A 19,912-nucleotide genomic window follows, 5' to 3' on the forward strand; every position below is an offset into this window, starting at 1 on the left:
CTGTCTCCCTCTCTCTCTGCCCCTCCCCCACTCTCTGTCTCTTTGTCTCTCAAAAATAAACAAACATTAAAAAAAAACTTAAAAAAAAAAAAGAAAATCCTTTCTGTTAGTTAGGATTGTTATTGGACAAAGTGGTAAACTATTGAAGGATCCAATGCATATTGTCAGGTCGTTTTCTAGAAAAGCTGAATTAATTACCAGTCCTGTCAGCAATGTATACATATCTCCATTTCACCAGCTTCTTCCTTTATTTTTTTTAATTTAATGTTTATTTATTTTTTAGAGAGAGATTGAGAGTGTGTGAGTGGGGAATGGGCAGAGAGAGAAGGAGACACAGAATCCGAAGCAGGCTCCAGGCTCCAAGTTGTCAGCACAGAACCTGGCCAGGGCTTGAACCCACGAACCGTGAGATCATGACCTGAGCTGACGTCCAGAACTTAACCGACTGAGCCACCCACGTGCCCCCAGCTTCTTCCTTTATTATCAGATTATTTTTAAAAAAGATGGGTGTGTGTGTGTGTGTGTGTGTGTGTGTGTGTGTGGTTTGGTTTGGTTTGTTCTGAGGCTGATTTAGCCAGGGGAAAAAAAGTATCTCATTGCTTGTATACCCATTTCTTTGATGACCTGGAATTTGAGCATTTATCCATTTGATTATTTCCCCTGTGCATTTCCTCTTCTGACAGTGTGTTGAGTCCTTTGTCCATTTCTTAGTGCCTTACTGTTTTTCTTATTAATTTACATGGATTCTTTATAAAAATATCAATTTTTGTATATTATTTTTACAAATTCACATTAGCAAATGCTTAGTTGTGTGTCTTGTTTAACAGATTTTTGCATTTTTATGTAGTCAAATCGACTATCCCCTTTGTGATTTCTGTCATTGCTTTTAAATTAAAAAAAATAATAATGTTTATTTATTACTTTGAGAGAGAGAGAAAGACAGCATGAGCAGGGGAGGGGCAGAGAGAGAGACACACACACATAATCCAAAGCAGGCTCCAGGCTCTGGGCTGTCAGCACAGAAGCTGAAGCAGGGCTCAAACCCACAAACTGTGAGATCATGACCTGAGCCAAAGCCGGGCACTTAACCAACTGAGCCACCCTGGCACCCCTGTCATTGCTTTTAAACAAAGACCATGCCCTTCCAGAGATGGGCTGGCAGTTTCACTTTATTTTAGCTTTTTACAATTTTGTTTTTTTCTATTTGAGCGGAGAGGGAAGGGCAGAGGGAGAGAGAGAGAGAGAGAGAGAGAGAGAATCCCAAGCAGGCTCCATGCTCAGCACAGAGCCCACAATGGGGCTCAATCCCACCACCCTGAGGTCATGACTTGAGCCAAAATCATAAGTCAGACGCTCAACTGATTAAGCCACCCAGGCTACAATTTTTTTTTAAATTAAGATTTTAAATCCCTCTAGGACAGTGCTGTCCAAATGAAATAGAATGCAAGTCACAAATGTGAGCCACACATGCAATTGAATTTTTTCTGGTAGTCACATTTTTTTAAAAAGTAAAAAGAAAAGAGCACAGAGGATTTTTAGTGAAAATAGTAAAAGTATTCTGTATGATACCACAATGGTAAATATATGTCACTACATATTTGTCCAAACCCACAGAATGTACAGCCCTACTTACCAGAAGTAAGCCCTAATGTAAACTGTGGACTTTGGGTGATAATGATGTGTTAGTATAGGCTTATCAGTTGTGACAAATGTCCCACCCTGGTAGAGACTGTCCATAGTGGCAGAGGCTGTGCGTGTGGTGGGGAGAACAGAATATATGAGACGTCTCTATACTTTCCACTCAATTTTCCTGTAAATCTAAAACTGCCCTAAAAAATAAAACTTATTCATTTAAAAAAATTCTAAATTATAAAAAATATTTTAAAGAAACAGATGAAATCAATTTTAATAATATATCTTATTTATCCCAATATTTCAAAAAAATATTCCAATATTATAATCAATGTAAGAAATTAATTAATGAAATCTTTCATTCTGGGGGTGTTAAGTCTTCAAAATTTGACGTGTATTTTACACTTACAGCACATCTCTATTCCGCGCCAGTGACGAGCCAAGGTCCCAATACTTAACAGCCCCATGTGGCTCATGGCAACCAGATTGGTCAGTACAGGTCTAGAACTTGGTTCAGCCTCGAGGGAGGGCAGAGGGAGAAAGGTTCTGGTGGCTTGATTTACCTCCTCCTTCAGTTTCCACCTGCTCCTCTCTTGAAAATTCCTGCCCAGCCAAGCTGTTTTCTCACCTTTTCCATGACCTTTGCCTGGTTCCTGGATGCCATCCTGGCCACCTGTGTCAGCTGCCTCCCACCCTTGGCCTCCTGACTCCTCCATCACCCCACCCGGGGCTTCCAGCCATCCACTGCCACCTCCCATTCGCCAGCCTTCAGGCTGTAGATCTTACCCAGGAGCTCACCAGCGGAAGGCCGTCCCAGAATTTCCACCTCTGCAGCTCCCTGCTCTGGTGAACGCATCAATAATAATAATGATGATACAATATTCCTAACATTGCACACTGACTGGTGGTGCAATGCCAGGCTAACCCCTGGTGGATCATCTTATCTAATCCTCCTGACCATCTTGAAGGCTGGAACCATTTGGCACATAAAGACTTCTATCAGCCAGTGAACACAGACAGGGCCCAGCCTGTGTTCAAGGCCAGGGGAGGGAGGATGGCGTCCCTCAGGGCAGAAGGTCCTGGGGATCACCTAGAGCGTTGAGCCAGGTTTATAGAAGGTCCCTCCATATTGCGGGGTGCGGGGGGGGGGGGAGGAGGATCTAGGTGTGTTCCCCAGAACTTGCCCACATGTCCTTTATGCCCACCCCCCTTCCCCTACCACGCAGGAACCTGTGGAAGCCTTGGGATGAGGACGCCTGGAGGTGGTGACACCTACAGCCCTCCCCTGGAGTCTGCGCTCCGGGAACCCTCTGGAGCCGGTCACCTCCCAGCCCCGGGTAGGGTGAGTCCTGGCCACCGCCGCCAAACAACCCGAGGGGAGGGGAGAACTGGGCGGGGCGGGGCAGGGCTGGTCCTCTCCCGTCGGGGCGGGACCAACATCTGATCCGCGGGGCAAAACCAGGAGGCGGCGAGGTCAGGCTGCGGGCCGAAGACTCCAGACACACCAGCGCCCCGCTACCCCCTGCACCCACGGGCACCATGAGCGGCCGAGTCGGGGACCTGAGCCCCCAGCAGCAGGAGGCGCTGGCCAGGGTGAGGGGCTTCGCGGGCGGGAAGGCTTCGGGAGGGTGCGAGCTGCCTGACGCTGCCCACCAGGTCTGGAACCCCCATTGTTCCAGAAAAGGGACCCAAGAGAGCGCCCGCCCCCTTCGGGACGCAGTTGCTGAGGCGGCCTTATGCGGGGCAGCACACTTGAGCCCTTCCCTGGGCTACCCGCGCGGGGGTATCCGGCTTTGCACTGCTGCCCTCTCCGGACCCCCGGGCTTTGGCTCTTGTCCCCTGGTTGTGGGGGTAGGGTGGTGCTGCCATTCCTCTGGGCAGTCTCGGGCAGACAGACTAGCAGATCTCCTGCGGGAATTGCAACATTTGTTTGGTTTCTTTTTGTGCCTTTCTGGCTCCCCGGGGGTCCAAGCCTTCTTCCTATCATCAATGTTTTCATTAAACAGGAATGGGCCAGCTTTGGTGACAGTCCTGCAAGCTGCCTCTGAGAGTGTCACCCCACGGGGAAAAAGGAGCATATTCAGGTCTTAGGTGCCACAGCATTAATTTGGTTTGCAGATGGCAAGGCCTAGAAACTGTGACTTCGGGTTAGGGGAGTGAGGGTTACAGGCCTGGTTCACACTTTGGACAGCTTCAGACTTGTGGAGAATAGTTTCTTTTGTGACTCCCACCCTGGGAAGGGTCCGCCAGGGAAGAATGAGGATCCCTGATGAAGGAGGGGAATCCTGGGTGAATTCCTAGCAAAGTAAAGAAGGGTCCCAGGTGAAGAGTGGGGTCCCTGAGTGAATTGCCAGGTCAAGGAGGAGGTGCCAGGAGCTGAGGGTCCTGAGCTGAAGGAGGTGTCCCCAAGTGAAGGAGGAGGGGGAGTCCCCTGGTTAGCCCTCTCCCTCCTCACTGGCAATGACCTCAAGGAAGCCCCAGCCACTAGGCTCATGGGAAGGGCTGGACACCTGGACTTTGGGGGTGAATTATGATGGTGATGCTTGTGGGTCAAAGAGCTTTAAGTAATGTAAAACGAGTTTATTCTTATTTTTTCCATTACTTAAAAGAAATGAATGGTAGTTGTTTTAAAATTTAGGGAAAAGGGAAAAGTAGGATAAAGAAGAAGTCATCCATGGTCCCAGAGGTCTAGACAACCATGCCTAGGAGCGTTTCCTTCCAGCTTTTTCTGAAGCCTGGTTTTTACCACCTTTAGTTGCACTGCCAGAGGCTACTTTCTCCCTATGGCATCTTTGTTAAGATAGTGTTTTCTTCAAGTTACTCGAGACCCTCTCCAGCACCTGCTTAGTGGCGTTCTCTCTTACTTGATGTGCTTTCCAAAGATGGAGTGGCGTTGGGATTGGAAACTGTGGAGTTCTCCTAGCCTTGCAGCTCCCCCACTCTGTCCCTGGGGAAGACCCTCCACCGCCAGCCTCAGTGTCCTCATCCACAAAGCAGGGATGTGACATTTGCTCCTCCTGCCCTAGGGCAGGCACATCCTGAGGTTCAAAGGAGGGACTCTGGTAATCTGGAAGGGCGGAGGGGTGCAGAGTTACTGTTTCTCCGTTATTGTTACTGCCTTCGCTCCCACTAAAAAACCTCCTCGAGGCCCAGAGGTTGCAGTTGATCAATGTGCAAGAACCTCCATTCCAGGAGCCTGGGGGTGGACTGGGGGTGATGATAGCACGTGCTGTCATTCATGTGACTTGTTACACTGGAGATGTTTAATCCTATTATTCGCTTTTAATTATGTGAGCAATACATGAATACATTCTTATTTGAAACATCATCCATGAAGCTAAAGGAGGTTTGGTGGATGGCTGTCCAGCTAGCTTCCTATGGTGTTGCTAGCATTGGCTTCTAATCCCAAATTCCCATGCACGGGTCCCCCTGCAAACCCGCTCCTCCAGGACTTGCCTTCAGCTCCCTTAGTCCCCATGAAAGTGAGGTCTCTTCTCCGTCCCAGACCTGAGCCTCAGTCCCGTGCCCAAACTTTCAGTGGCTTCCCCAAACTTTGTCGGTAGGAAGAAGCTCTGGCAGCAGGTCAGCCCCCCTCTTTCTCCAGCCTCCATGGTGCCTGATGAGGCATCCCTGGCTTCTATTTCAGTTCCTCCCTGCTGACCTTTGCCTGGGGTTGTTTCCACAAAGACTCCACTGTCCAGAGCTCCGGGCAGCCCAAGTTTGCTGAGTGCCCACATTTTTTTGGCACCTGTTGCAAGCCAGGACTGGCACTAAGTGCTTTACCTGTGCACACTCCTTTGATTGGCACAAGTTTATCTTTATCTCCACTTCACAGATGAGGAAATTGAGGCTCGGAGTGGTTAAGTAACTTGCTTCCAAATTTAGACCCTCGAGATACGGTATATCGAGGGCAAGGTTCCTACGATGTTCTGGTTTGCTCACATCAGCTTCTCCAGGGATCTTTCTGAAAATAGGGATGGCAGGGCTCTACCTCAGACCTCTAGAATGAGGATCTTGGGGAGGTGTAGAACCTTCAAAGTTTGAGAAGGACCCAACTCTTCCTGCCATGGTGGGCTGAGGGGTGCCCCATTCTCAGGTGGCAAAAAGGTCCAGGCAGCTGCTGCTAGTTGTGCAGGGTCCCCCACCCTGCAGGGTCCCTGGACAGGACTGACTGGCAGACTGAGTTTGGGAAGGGGCAGGGATGGGGTGGGGAGCACAGGGGTCATGGGAGCCCCTTTGACCATTGTATCTCCCCCTCAGTTCCAGGACAACCTCCAGGACCTGCTGCCCACCCTGCCCAATGCTGACGAATACTTCCTCCTGCGCTGGCTCCGAGGTGAGGCTGGCAGCATCAGGGGGCAGAGAGGGAGAGAGGGCAGAAGGGTTTCAGGAAAGTGGGTGGGGATTTGGGAGACAGTGGAGAACGTAGGCCCTGGAATCAGCCTGCTTTGGACTGGAGTCTGAGCTCCCCTCCAAATCAGCATGGCATAAAAAACCCATTGAGCCTCAGTTTCTTCATCTGTAAAGTGGGGATGGGGCTACCTCCCCGAGGGTTGTTGTCAGTGTCAAATGCCAGGCACTGGGTGGGCATATGGTCCAGGTGAGGTTACAGTTCACACCTGGGAAGTTCTCAGGATGACTGGCCTGGCCAGGCCTTTGAGTCTGATAACCCTGAATATACTCTGCACGACTTGCCTTTGGGTCTGTCTCCAGTTCCTTGAAGACAGGGCTGTGTCATCCCCCTGGGGAACCTGGAAACTGAGCAGGTGCCCAGCAAACACTTCAGGAAGTCGATGCAGTTAAAGGTAGAGAAGCAGTTTCTTCTAGGAATTGCCACAGTGGTGTAAAATGAGAATAACAGAAACCTTAGGGAAAAATTCGTTTCAACTCAACACACCCCATGGGATGGATTTTGAACTTGAAATGGGAGAGAAGTCAGAAGTGGGGCTGGAAAGTGCACACACAGTGTGGTGATAATAACCAGCCTTGGACTCAGGCACACATGCCATTGAATCCCAGCTCTGCCCCGTGCTAGCAGTGTGCCTATGGCAATTACCCACTGTGTCTCAGCCTTACTTTTCTCTTCTGGGTAATGGGTGTAAAACTGCTTCCCACCTTCAGGACGCTGTGAGTCAGATATGAGGTCAGGGGCGTGCACAGCGCCTGCATAGAGGAAACCCTCCCTCCCTCCTGTTCTGTTCTGTTTGGTTACTTTTTAAAATTACCATTTTCTACAAACTTTATTTTTTAGGTTGGTTTGGATTTACAGAAGTGTTGCGAAGATAGTACAGGAAGCCCCCATATACACTGCACCCAGTTTCCCCTATCAACATTTTTCATTCCTATGGTTCATTTGTTACAATTAATGAGCCAGTATTTTTTTTAATGTTTTTATTTTATTTTTGAGAAAGAGACAGAGTGTGAGCAGGGGAGGGGCAGAGAGAGAGGGAGACACAGAATCTGAAGCAGGCTCCAGGCTCTGAGCTGTCAGCCCAGAGCCTGACGCGGGGTTTGAACCCATGGGCTGTGAGATCGTGACCTGAGCTGACATCGGACACTTAACTGACTGAGCCACCCAGGTGCCCCTTAATGAACCAATATTGATACGTGACTATTAACTAAAATCTCTACTTTATTTAGATTTCCTGAGTTTTTCTGTTCCAGGATCCCATCTAGGATGCCACATTAAACTTGTTAGGCGCTCTCGGCTGTGGCAATTTCTATTCTGTTTTTGACAAGTTATGTCCATGTCATTCTCTTGGGCTAAAGAAGGAGTGAGGACAGTAGATTCCTTTTTTTTTAAGTAAAAAAAAAAAAACCTCATTGAGAATCTCTGGGATGGTAGTTATCGCCTCCCGACCTACAGGGAGGAACCAACATTGTAGGAAATCGCTCAGAAATCACACAATCCCAACATCTCTGGCTAACACAGGAAGGAGCAAAATCATTTCTCTGAAAATTGGTCAGGCTTTGTTCATCCAAGAAGGGTTGGGAGGACAGATGCAAAAGGGACCATCACATGATACTGGGGGTGAGATGGGGGTATGTTGGACCCCAAGCTAGCTTCTCAAAAACCAGGGGAGAAATGGCTCTGGGCTGACGGCTCAGAGCCTGGAGCCTGTTTCCGATTCTGTGTCTCCCTCTCTCTCTGCCCCTCCCCCGTTCATGCTCTGTCTCTCTCTGTCCCAAAAATAAATAAACGTGGAAAAAAAAAAAAAAAAAAAAAAAAAAAAAAAAAAAAAAAAAACCAGGGGAGAAATAGATCCACTTCTTCTCTGGGGGTGGAGTTCCTGGTCACCAAGGGAGTTTCTTACCCTTGATGAGGCTGTCGCTGCCCCAGGGAAAACTTTCATTCAGGACAAGGTTGTCAGCAGTGAGATAGATTATGGTTCTGTGATGTGGCAATCGTCTTGGAGATGTTCTGGGCTGCCTGGATCTTGTGAAGTTTGATATAGCAGGGTTCTTGCTCACGGCTTCTCCAAGGTGAGCAGGGTGGGGTTAAGGGTTCACACAAGGCCCGGTCTCAACGCCTGACCCCATCCTTACTCCTCTAGCCCTTCTCTGGGCTGTCAGATCCAAGGTGGCTCATGCCTAGTCCCACCTTGGCCCCCAGACAGTAGGTTTCTTGAAGCCCCTTGATACAGCATCAGACCTCTCTCCTCTTTTGGAGTCTTTCTGGGGTTAAAAACCAACTTTTCAGGTACCTGGTGTGTCCTTGAGAAAGGAGTGAAGTCACAGACCCTGTAGGCTGCTGGGTCACGGGAAAGGAAAAGGACCTAAGGAAAAGGTCACCTAAGGACACCAGGTGTCCTGATGCCTCCCATTGTCTGTTGTGGCAGACCTGCTGATGTGGCCCTGTCCCCTTCAACTTCACCTCTGTAGCCACTTCCTGCCTCACTAGCTCAAGACCCAGGCAACAGGGAGAGTGATCACTGGGGCTGAACTTGGAACCTTCCCCCTCAGTCCAGACACAGAGAACCCTCTCTCTGAAGTCGCTTCCCTTTGTTTTCTTTATCTCCATTCCATGACTGTGTCCATCTCTCCCACTCAGATGCCAGCCCCATGAGGGCAGGGACTGTGCCTGCCACATACCTCCAGCCTGACACATAGTAGGTGCTACTAAAAAAGTTGTGAGGGTCCATCAACAGCACCCAAACCACTTTCTATGGAACAAGAAAACACCCTGGTTCTCAGTAAAAAAATCTATAGACACCACAGAGATTTTTTAAAAAGCTAATAAATATTAAAGGGGCACCTGGGTGGCTCAGTTGGTTAAATGTCTGACTTCGGCTCAGGTCATGATCTCGCAGTTCGTGAGTTCGAACCCTGCATTGGACTCTGTGCTGACAACTCAGAGCCTGGAGCCTGCTTTGGATTCTGTGTTTCCCTCTCTCTCTGCCCCTCCCCCACTCATGCTCGCTCTCTCTCTCTCTCTGAAAAATAAACGTTAAAAAAAGTTTAAAAATAAAAAAGTAAAAAAAAGTAAAAAGCCAATAAATATTAAAGACACATAAGTGGTACTAAAAAGCTTCCCTCCTTCCAAAACTCAGACCCCAATGGCTTTACAGGTGAATTTTTCCAAAGTTTTAAGACTAGCTAATACCTACTTTTATAAATTGTTTGAGTTGCTTTAAAATATATAAAAATTTGAAAGTTGGGACACATGGGTGGCTCAGTCAGTTAAGCCTCCAACTCTTAATTTTGGCTCAGGTCATGATCTCACAGTTGTGAGATCAAGCCCTGCATGGGGCTCTATGCTGGGTGGTGGAGTCTGCTTAAGATTCTCTCCTTTCTCTCTCTCTCTCTCTCTCTCTCTCTCTCTCTCTCTCTCTCCTTCTGTTCCTCCCCTGCTCGCGTGCACTATCTCTCTCTCTCTCTCAAAAAAAAAAAAAAGTGAAAGTTACTTTATGAGGCTTGAGTAAGTTTGATTCCAAAATGAGATCAGGACAATAAAAGACAATTCTAGTCTTGTTTCACTTATTAATGTAGATGTAAGGAAATCTAAGTAAAACATTACATAATAGAATCCGATAGGGTATTAAAATTACACAGCATGGTGAAGGGGAGTTTATCTTAGGTATGCAGGAAGAATTCAACTTTAGGAAATCTATCAGTGTCATTGCACACATTAATAGAATTAAAAATGAGAATGATGTGGCTATCTTAATGCAGGAAAAACATTTGAAAAGGTTCAAATCCTATTTATAATATAAAAACAAAATAAAAGTCTTACCAAACTAGAAATAGAAGGGAATTTCCTTGGCTTGGCTTGGTAATGCTTATGTAGCAAAACTCTTACAATACATGCTATGCTTAAGTAGAAGGTTTAGATTCGTTTTCTTTAAAATCAGGAACAAGGAGGCACACCTGGGTGGCTCAGTCAGTTTGGCATCCAGCTTCAGCTCAGGTCATGATCTCATGGTTTGTGGGTTTAAGCCTCACATTGGGTTCACTACTATCAGCACGAGTCCACTTCGGATCCTCTGTCCATTCTCTCTTTGCCCCTCCCATTCTCGTGCTCTCTCTCTCAAAAATAGATAAAACATTTAAAAATAGATAGATAAATAAAATCAGGAACAAGGAAAGGATGTCAAACAACATTACAGTTTAATTTTTTTTTTTAACGTTTATTTATTTTTGAGACAGAGAGAGACAGAGCATGAACGGGGGAGGGGCAGAGAGAGAGGGAGACACAGAATTGGAAACAGGCTCCAGGCTCTGAGCCATCAGCCCAGAGCCCGACGCGGGGCTCGAACTCACGGACCGCGAGATCGTGACCTGGCTGAAGCCGGACGCTTAACCGACTGCGCCACCCAGGCGCCCCACAACATTACAGTTTAAATAGAATTAGACCCTTGCCAATGTTATAAGGAAAGAAAAAAAGTAATCAGTGGTGTAAAGACTAGAAGGGAGGAGTTAAATTTCTTTTCTAAATTTAGAAATTTTGTTTTTAAAATAAAGCATCACATTTTCAATTAAAAGGAATTTATTTCTTCACAAGAAGTAGTCACAACAATAGTTTCTATTTACTAAGAAGTTACTGGGAGCCAGGTAATGTGCCAAGCACTTTACATGTTTTATCTCATGTCATCCTTTGAATACCTGAAAAAGATACTATTCCTATTTAGCAGATTAAAAAACTAAGAGTCAGAGAAGGTAAGTGAGTTGCTCAATGTTGCACAACAAATAAAAGGACAAAACTAGAATTCAGACCCAAGTCTGACTCCAAAGTCCATGCTCCTCACTAGCCTTAATACTGAGGAGGTCTGTGCTCCCATGGGGACGTCAAATATTACAGGTTAGATCAGCCTCTGGAATGAACAGTTTAAAAAGTCCTGGAGGGGCGCCTGGGTGGCGCAGTCGGTTAAGCGTCCGACTTCAGCCAGGTCACGATCTCGCGGTCTGGGAGTTCGAGCCCCGCGTCGGGCTCTGGGCTGATGGCTCAGAGCCTGGAGCCTGTTTCCGATTCTGTGTCTCCCTCTCTCTCTGCCCCTCCCCCATTCATGCTCTGTCTCTCTCTGTCCCAAAAATAAATAAACGTTGAAAAAAAAAATTAAAAAGTCCTGGATACTGAAATCAAGGGCCTCCAACATCTTCTACAGGATTAAAGATCCTTGCTTTTATTTATTTATTTATTTATTTATTTATTTAATGTTTTATTTATTTTTGAGAGAAACAGAGACAGAATGCGAATGGGTTATGGGCAGAGAGAGAGGGAGACACAGAAGCAGAAGCAGGCTCCAGGCTCCGAGCTGTCAGCACAGAGCCCGACGTGGGGCTCGAACTCACGAGCTGTGAGATTATGACCTGAGCTGAAGTTGGACACTCAACGGACTGAGCCACCCAGGCGCCCCAAAGATCCTTGCTTTTATTTATTTATTTTTTATATGAAATTTATTGTCAAATTGGTTTCCATACAACACCCAGTGCTCATCCCAAAAGGTGCCTTCCTCAATACCCATCACCCACCCTCTCCTCCCTCCCACCCCCCATCAACCCTCAGTTTGTTCTCAGTTTTTAAGAGTGTCTTATGCTTTGGCTCTCTCCCCCTCTAACCTCTTTTTTTTTTTTTTCCTTCCCCTCCCCCATGGGTTCCTGTTAAGTTTCTCAGGATCCACATAAGAGTAAAACCTTGCTTTTAAAAATAATGTCTAGGGGGCTCCTGGGTGGCTCAGTCAGTTGAGCGTCCAACTTTGGCTTAAGTCATGATCTCACAGCTCGTGAGTTCAAGCCCCGCGTCGGGCTCTGTGCTGACAGCTCGGAGCCTGGAGCCTGCTTCGGATTCTGTGTCTCCCTCTCTCTCTGCCCCTAACCCATTCGCATTCTGTTTCTATCTCTCTCAAAAATAAATAAATATTAAAAAAAATTAAAAATAATGTGTAGACCCCCAGTGTATTCTCGGGATGTCATGAAAGGCTCAGGTACCCCCGCTATTTCCTCATGAGTTTTCAGGAAACTGTGAGTTCTAGTCCGGCCTCAAGCCTCCTCTTACCTTGGCTCTTCTTGTAGCTCGGAACTTTGACCTGCAGAAATCTGAGGACATGCTCCGGAAGGTGAGGCCCCATACTCATGAGTGTCCTGCCTCCCACACACTGTACCCCAGGGATCATCGACAAAGGGTGGGGACTCTTGTCCTGTCCTATTCTCATGTGTTTCCTCCCTTCCTCCTTGGATCCCTTTATGCATCAGACCTGGTTCTCCCACAGCCCTCCTCCTGGCATTGCCATTCCCGGTTCTATGAGTAGAGCCTGGGGATGCTCTTGCAGGGTCTTGGGGATGTAGGCATAGGGACTTGGCCTGATGCCCTCAGGTGCCCTCAAGACCTTTGTAGCAGGCAGTCCTCAGGTCCTGCAATTTCTCTGCAGCACATAGAATTCCGGAAGCAACAGGACCTGGACAACATCCTCACATGGCAGCCCCCAGAGGTGAGCCCCATGCAGCACCCCCAAGACAGGCAGATGTCCCTCAGACCTCCTCACATCCAGCCATCTGATGGAGCAGGGACATGGCCTAGTAGACTGGTTTAAGATCTCACCCCCGTGCCCAGGTGATCCAGCTGTACGACTCTGGTGGTCTGAGCGGCTATGACCCTGAAGGCTGCCCCGTGTGGTTCGACCTCATTGGGACCCTTGACCCCAAGGGTCTTCTCCTGTCAGCCTCCAAGGAAGAGCTGATCCGGAAGCGCATCAAGATCTGTGAGCTGCTTTTGCGGGAGTGTGAGCTGCAGAGTCAAAAGGTAAGTGACTGGGTCTAGGATGGGCAGCATATGGTGAACCCGATCTGTCCAAAGGGTGGCACCAGGACCAGGTAGGAAGGACACCCTGCCTCTGCTTTTCCCCAGGCCTCAGCACTCTGGGCCTTGGTGGAACGTGGCTTCTCCCGAAGTTACCCATCCATGAGCATCTAACATGTGCGTGGCACTCTCTGCTGGCAGGTGCCAAGGAACACCAAAGCCCTTTCCCCTCTGACCTTGGGTGAGAGGTTGACCTTGGGTGCAGTGAATGCTCTAGTTCTGTTCCCTGGGAACTCTAGGAACAGTGGATGGTCAGCTTTGCCTATGGAAAAGATGTTCCCAGTTGTAAACTGCATAACTATAACACCTGACAGGGGAGACATTGCTTTGGGTATCCCCAAGAACAGTGACCCCTGAAACTTGGTGCATCCTTTGTGGATCCCTAGAAGCTAATATGGAATTACTACAGAAAAAAAAAATTGAGTTCTGTGGGGCATTGGGATTCCAAGCCAAGAAGGACCCACACCCACCTGTGCAGATCTTCTCTTTGCCCTGGCTCTGTGTTTCCCGGTTCATACCCTTCAGAATGAATCCAATGCCAAGCATGATCTGTTGGCCTTGAGTCTAAGTGTCTACATGAGCCTAAGAAGAACACTGGCAGGGAGCTGTCATGTCACTGTGGGATGAGTTGCCTAATGACGAGGACCGGGCGTGCATCCCCAGTGTCTGTCATGGTGTCATACACAAAGTAGGCCCTCTGCACAAAGATGTGTGGCAAACCTAAGAAAATTGCAAAGCACCCTATTCAGTGCCTAGTTTGAACAGATGTGTGTCTTTCAAACAACGTGGCTGACCTTATGGAGTCACAACAGTATCTTCTACTTCATGGACGTTTCCAGTTGGAGCTGATAATTGTGGTGATGATGATACTAATAATAACATCTGCTGATATTTACTAGGGACCAGCGTGTGTCAGGCACGGGGCTCTTTGTGAGTTATCTCACTGAATCTTCACAGAAATTCCGTCAGAACCTGGAACTATCCCCCCTGCACAGAGGAAAAAAACAAGGCTCAGAGCGCTTAAAAACCCACCCAAGGCCACACAGCCTGCCAGCAGTGTAGCTCTGGTTTCACACACCATGGGACTGCAGACACTGTGCTATTGTACGTGAAGATGCCCAATGAGCGATGAGTGATATCTTTAATTCTACAGTTAACTAATTCCAGGCAATCGTGTTGAGCAAACAGTGGGATAAAGGAGACTGTGCCAGTGCTCAGATGCAGTATCTTCTTAGATCCTGGGTGGGCTCTGTTTAGAAAACTCTGTGGGCAATTGAGGTTGAGGGTAGCTGGAGGGTGGGAGCAGTGAGTTCCAGGTCTCCCTGACCAGGACCTCCTGGCTGGAGTTATTGTCTGACCTATGTATCTGTGCTGTCCCATGTAGCTGGGCAGGAAGATCGAGATGGTACTGATGGTGTTTGACTTGGAGGGGTTCAGCCTGAAACACCTGTGGAAGCCAGCTGTAGAGATCTACCAGCAGGTAGGTAGGCAGCTGGCTCGAGGCTAACGGGGAGCCACTCTCCACACCAGCTTCCCATCCATGGAGGAGGAATTGGCCCCCAGGCCCCCAGAGCAGCCAGAGAAGCTGGCCTGGGGTTTCCCCCTCCAAGGAGAAAGAGGAGCACGAACATCACAGAGAACGAAGTACATCTCATGGGGGAAGTGGATGGCCGGGGGCGTGGGGGTTGGCATGGGCTCTGGTCTCAGAGGGATTAGAAGCCACCAAGTCCAGGCATAGAGTGTGTTGGAGTGTGACCTTGACGAGACTTTTCTTGCCACAGTTTTTTGCCATCCTGGAAGCAAATTATCCTGAGACGCTGAAGAATTTAATTGTCATTCGAGGTGAGCCCATAATGGGAATGACTCTTTGGGGAAGGGGGAAGGGGAATAGGGGGGAACAGTGGACAAATCACCCAGTACAGGGCCTCTCAAGCCATGCTTTGAGAAGGTCAGGTTTTTGTTTTTTGTTTTTTCAGTCAGCCTTTCACAGACCAATACTTTTGGAGTATACAAACTCATGCTCTGGTGCGTGGCAGCAAATATCAAATAAGTTCTGTTTCTAAACATACACCCTTATTTTCTTTACCTCTCTGGGTGTGGATTGGTGGCAACAGACAGTTCGTGGATCACACTGGTTGACAGATGTGCGCTGAGTGGGCGTGTTCCCTGTCTGCGATGGTTGTAGAGTGAGGGGGCCACCATGTGTGTCCTGGGGTCAGATGATCTGCTTTCCAATCTAGCTAGCTCTGTGATTTTGATCAAGTCTACTTAACCTTACTGAGCCTCAGTTTTCCCAACCCGTAAAATAGGGGCGCAGTGGCACCTCCCTGTAGGGCAGCTGTGAGTTTAAATGAGACACTTTATGGAGGAGTCACACAGAGTCTGGCCCATAGAAAGCACCCAGTAAGTATAAGTAATTCAAGTGGGACGTGAGGTCTAACGCAGATGCCACATCAACTTGTACCCCAGAGAATTCCAAGACAACTTGGGAAAACTGTGAGTGTGGAAGAAAAAAAAGAGTCACCATTGGGAAATCCACATTATTGGCACCCTCCAACTGGGTAGGGGAGGCACCCATTTATTGAGAGCCAGACACTATGCCAAGTGTTATGCATACATTGGTTAAATTTCTCCATTTTCTAGTTAATAGCACTAAGACTCAGAGAGGGTGAGTAACTAGCTGAAGGTCACACAGCAGGAAATAGCAGAATCTAGATCTATCCAACCCCTGTCCAGCTTATGCCCTTGGCCATGACTATACCTCCAAGTCCTCTAGCCCAGCTTCCCAAAGGAGCTTCATGTGTTTCAGCCCCCAAGCTCTTCCCTGTGGCCTTCAACTTGGTCAAGATGTTCATGAGTGAGGAAACACAAAGGAAGATAGTGATTCTGGGAGGTGAGTGACCTGGTGTCCTGGCTGTACCTGTCTCCGCATCTACCAGAGAAGCAGAGGTCAATGTGAAAGGCCCCATTTCTCCCTGGCTCATCCTCTTTACTCAGGTACTGACTTTGGCCTGACCCCTGCTGGCCTTTGCACACTCAGATGATATTTCAGCCCGAGACCCCAGCCTGAGTGGCCATATAAAGCATTTGGGTGTTCTCTGCAGTAGGTGCATAGGGGAGCAAGCCAAGGTCACATCAGGTTTCCTCCCTGGACTTGGCTCCTCTCCCTTCTGTTGAGCATCCCTGATTTCCCCACAGCTCCCCCCCACCACCTTACTCCCACAGGCAACTGGAAGCAGGAGCTGCCAAAGTTCATCAGCCCTGAGCAGCTGCCCATGGAGTTTGGGGGGACCATGACTGATCCTGATGGCAACCCCAAGTGCCTGACCAAGGTACCGGGTGCCCAGAGGGTGAGAAGGGAGAGCTGATGGCTGGGGTCAGTGCTCACTCAGCAGCCCTCACCCACAGATCAACTATGGGGGTGAGGTGCCCAAGAGCTACTACCTGCGCAACCAGGTGAGGATGCAGTATGAGCACAAAATGACAGTGGCCCGAGGCTCCTTCGTGCAGGTGGAGAACGAAATCCTGTTCCCAGGCTGTGTGCTCAGGTAGGGATGGCGGCCACTCCACACCTGGGCCCAGCTGGGAGCGGCCCGGAGCCCCAGCGGGTGGTCATTAGTAGGGCCCTGTCCCCTGCAGGTGGCAGTTCGCATCTCATGGGGCCGACATCGGCTTCGGGGTTTTCCTGAAGACCAAGACGTGTGAGCGGAAGCGGGCGGGGGAGATGGTGGAGGTGCTCCCCATCCGGCGCTACAAAGCCCACCTGGTACCTGAGGACGGGAGCCTCACCTGCCTCAAGCCCGGCGTCTGTAAGAGCTGTAGGATTCATTGGAATCTGTTTTCCTCCTTCTGGCAGAGAAATGAGCTGATATCTCTTGCCAGGCTGTCCTGTTTGCCCTCTATTTCTGGCTCTCGGGGAGGGTGTGGGGGTTTGTGTGAGCTCCTAGATCCCGTGGTTGCCAGGGGAATTGGCTTCGGGGTGTTGGATCTGGTGAGTGGCCCCTGGGTATGGGTACAAAGGCAGAGATGCATTTTGGAAAGTGGGATGCATAGCCCAGAACCATAAACTCAACTCCCGGGAAGCCCTTACACAGCATTCAACAAGCTAAGAGACAGATAGGTAAACAGCCGTGCGCTTAGCTTCCGGGGTCCCAGCCTGCCCAGGAGCATAAGCAGACCCACTGTGGGAGTCCCAAAGAGATGATTCTTCCATGTGCTTATCCTTCATTCTCAGGCCACCCAGGCCAGATGAACATTCCCCAGGAACCGTGCTGACCTCCCGCCTCAATCAGCGACAGAGCTAGGAGAAGGGGAACCCAAGGTTGAGGAGCACAGGTTTTACTAATGCTTTGGTTTAATACATACCTAGTTCACCTTTGTGGAAAGGGAGAATTAGAAGGGTGGAGCCCAAGAAATCTGGATGACTTACCACCTCCCAGAGTTCGCTTTGCATCTTGGCGTTGAAGGGAATGCCTTCTTTGAAAGGCGAGACGGAAAAGTGGCTTATGGAGCTCAGCCCCCTCCTCTGGCGAGAGCAGGGCTCCTCTCTGGGTTGGAGCATCAGGATAAGGGAATCCTAGTCCCTCCCTTCCCTAGCTCGGCACTCATTAGATAGTTCCATCAACCTCTGTAGGCCTCAGCTTCCCCATCCTTAAAATGGGGGTGATAGTACCTTCTGTGGGGCTGCTTTGAGGATTCAGACAGCTGTGAGTGCAGATGTGATGCCTGGTGCATAGAAGGGGTTGGTGCGTGCCAGCTGGTTATTATTATTCCTTTAGTTAGCACAAGGAGATGGTCCTGAGCAGTGGGCTGGGGGCTGGGGGCTGGGGGCTGGGTCGTGGCTCACCCTCCAACACCCACAGCCCTGGGCCCATTCTCAAGGGCACCAGGCGTGCAGATGAGTTGGGTTTACTTCGCCTGACGACTTCTCCGTCCTTGCAGACGTACTGCGCTTCGACAACACCTACAGCCTGATACACACCAAGAAGGTCAGCTACACTGTGGAGGTGCTGCTCCCAGACAAGACCTCTGAAGAGAAGATTCAGGGTCTTGAGGCAAGGAGACCGTCCCCAGCGCAATGAAGACCCCTGATACCTCTCAGTCCCTGTGCTCTTCAACCCCTTAGTACCCCCTCCCTGTCCCTTTCCCTCCTGAGCAGCGTGGTGTTTGGAGGAGCCACCCCCCTCCCCGCATCACCATCTCGGCTCTTCGTGGGCTCACCTGGCATGGTGGCAGAGCAGGAAGGGGACATCCAGCTCATAGGCCACCTTGAGGATTCAGACAGGCACCTGATCTCCTGTTTGCAGAGACTGAGAATGGGGACGCTGAGGATGAACCAGAAGCCACTGAGGGAGGGTCCTGCCCACAGAAGCTGCCCTTATGTCACTCCTGATGAGGTCCACCGTCTCAGGACTCACCCACACCTAGTGACCCGGCTTGGGGGCGTGTGCATGAGTCCCAGGCCAGGCAGGGAGCACAGCGTCAAGTCTGAAGAGCAGGGAAGCCCCCATCTCTGCATGTGGGGGCTCGACACGGATAGACAAGGCCAGCTGGAGGCAGCTGGGTGGAGGGATAGGACCAGCCGGGTGGTGGAGCTGAGGGTCTTGGTTCTGGCAGGGCACCAAAGCCTCTTCAGAGTCTCCTTACTGCCTTTGGAGGGAAGATCAGAAATGGAGCATGAGGCCCAGCGGGGATAACCATCAGGAAAAGCCACACTCAGCCACACAGAGCTAAATGGGTGAAGACTCTCTCGGAATTCTCAGTGACCCCCGCCTCCTCCTCACCTGCTGTGATCCAGCTGACATTCAGCTTGGGTTCTTTCTGGCTCTGAGTAAGGACCAGGATCGTAGCAGTGCTGGAGTGAGGTGGAACATGCTGGAATAAGGTAGAACGCACCTGGGTGGGGCTGCCATCCCAGGGTGCTCATCCCAGACTTGATTTACTTCTTGGAGAAACATCAAGCTTTTCCTCCGTCTTTGTGTGTCACTAGAGGGACAGCTAATGTCTGCCAGCTCCCTACCAACCCACCCCAAATGCGACTCCGTAGCTGGCCAGTGATGGCTTCCATTTCCCAAAGGCTGGCTCTCCTGGTGCCCCACACCCACAGTCAGGACCGCAGTCCGCTCTTCTGGACAAACCGCACCCAGCAGAGCAGACCTTGCCCGGAATGAGCCAATGAAGCTGCTGAGTGGTCAGATGTCCCTGTCAAAGGGGATCCTTGCTGCAAAGGATTAACATCCTGGCCATCGAGACCCTTGCCAGAGACCGGAAGCCTCAGCAAACAGCAACATCCAGGTGCTTTGTGAATAAGAACCCGGTTCTAGCCCCCTTCTTGCTCTCAGATTCTGTGATTTCATTTTCACTATTTAATAGATTTCCTGATTTCCCAGGGCCTGTTCTTCCCAGGTAAGAAAATGATGAGGCTTGTGAAGGTGGGTCTTCAGGTGAGCTCTGTGAGGTCCTTGGGGCCCCAGGCCCGCCCTCTGTGGCAGCCGCATCACCCATGGTTCAGCACATAGTCTGAACAGGGGGCTCTGCTGCTGTGAAAAGCAAACTAACCAAAGGAAATAAAATACGAAAAGCTGGTGCACTGAGGAATTCCTGGCCCAACAGTGTTTGAGGAGTTTGGCAAGAAAAAAACTTTTGTGCCAGCTCCAAGGAGATAGCCTGGGGCTGTCAGGTGAAAATCACAAGATATCCTTGTGTCCAAGCGCCGCTCCTGCATCCCCGATGCAAGAAGCTTTCCCAGCGTCCCCACTGCACTGTGTGGCCACCCTCTGTACAGCCTCCCCAGATGCAGAGACACTTGGGTGTTCCAGAGCCATCTTCCCACTGGGCCGGCGGGGGTTGTAAGGTTTCCCCTGACAGGTTTCCCTGGGCCCACCTGTTGTCCTGACTGGGGGCTCACAATGCCTCCCTTCAACCTCACAACCCCGGCCTAAAAACAAGGTGTTCATGGATTTGAACCCTGATCCTTGCTTTTCCAAC

General features: G+C 49.6%; 1 protein-coding gene across 3 annotated transcripts; it reads left to right on the forward strand.

The window, feature by feature from the left end:
* Positions 1-2,623: 2,623 nt before the first annotated feature.
* On the forward strand, positions 2,624-19,518 carry LOC122470982 (SEC14-like protein 4). 3 transcript variants are annotated; one of them, XM_043559264.1, is made up of 14 exons: positions 2,624-2,739; positions 2,859-2,969; positions 3,095-3,225; positions 5,893-5,968; positions 12,142-12,185; positions 12,498-12,557; positions 12,680-12,868; positions 14,310-14,405; positions 14,707-14,767; positions 15,735-15,818; positions 16,151-16,257; positions 16,334-16,473; positions 16,565-16,734; positions 17,867-19,518. In XM_043559264.1, the coding sequence occupies exons 2-14, from the start codon at positions 2,879-2,881 to the stop codon at positions 18,004-18,006; spliced, it is 1,389 nt and encodes a 462-aa protein (XP_043415199.1). In that variant the 5' UTR covers positions 2,624-2,739; positions 2,859-2,878; the 3' UTR covers positions 18,007-19,518. The 3 variants fall into 3 exon arrangements, with proteins under 3 accessions (XP_043415199.1, XP_043415200.1, XP_043415201.1); XM_043559265.1 differs by lacking the exon at positions 3,095-3,225 and having other exon boundaries at positions 2,859-2,974; XM_043559266.1 differs by lacking the exon at positions 2,624-2,739 and having other exon boundaries at positions 2,862-2,974.
* The last annotated feature ends 394 nt before the right edge of the window (positions 19,519-19,912 follow it).

This window comes from Prionailurus bengalensis, chromosome D3 (genome assembly GCF_016509475.1).
Source record: "Prionailurus bengalensis isolate Pbe53 chromosome D3, Fcat_Pben_1.1_paternal_pri, whole genome shotgun sequence".
Classification (NCBI taxonomy): Eukaryota; Metazoa; Chordata; class Mammalia; order Carnivora; family Felidae; genus Prionailurus; species Prionailurus bengalensis.

Coding starts and splice junctions, on each gene's coding strand:
- LOC122470982 (XM_043559264.1), top strand. CDS start 2,879: ATGAGGACGCCTGGAGGTGGTGACACCTACAGCCCTCCCCTGGAGTCT. Junction 12,869..14,309: donor GTGAGCTGCAGAGTCAAAAG/GTAAGTGACTGG, acceptor TGTCCCATGTAG/CTGGGCAGGAAGATCGAGAT. Junction 16,735..17,866: donor CTGCCTCAAGCCCGGCGTCT/GTAAGAGCTGTA, acceptor CCGTCCTTGCAG/ACGTACTGCGCTTCGACAAC.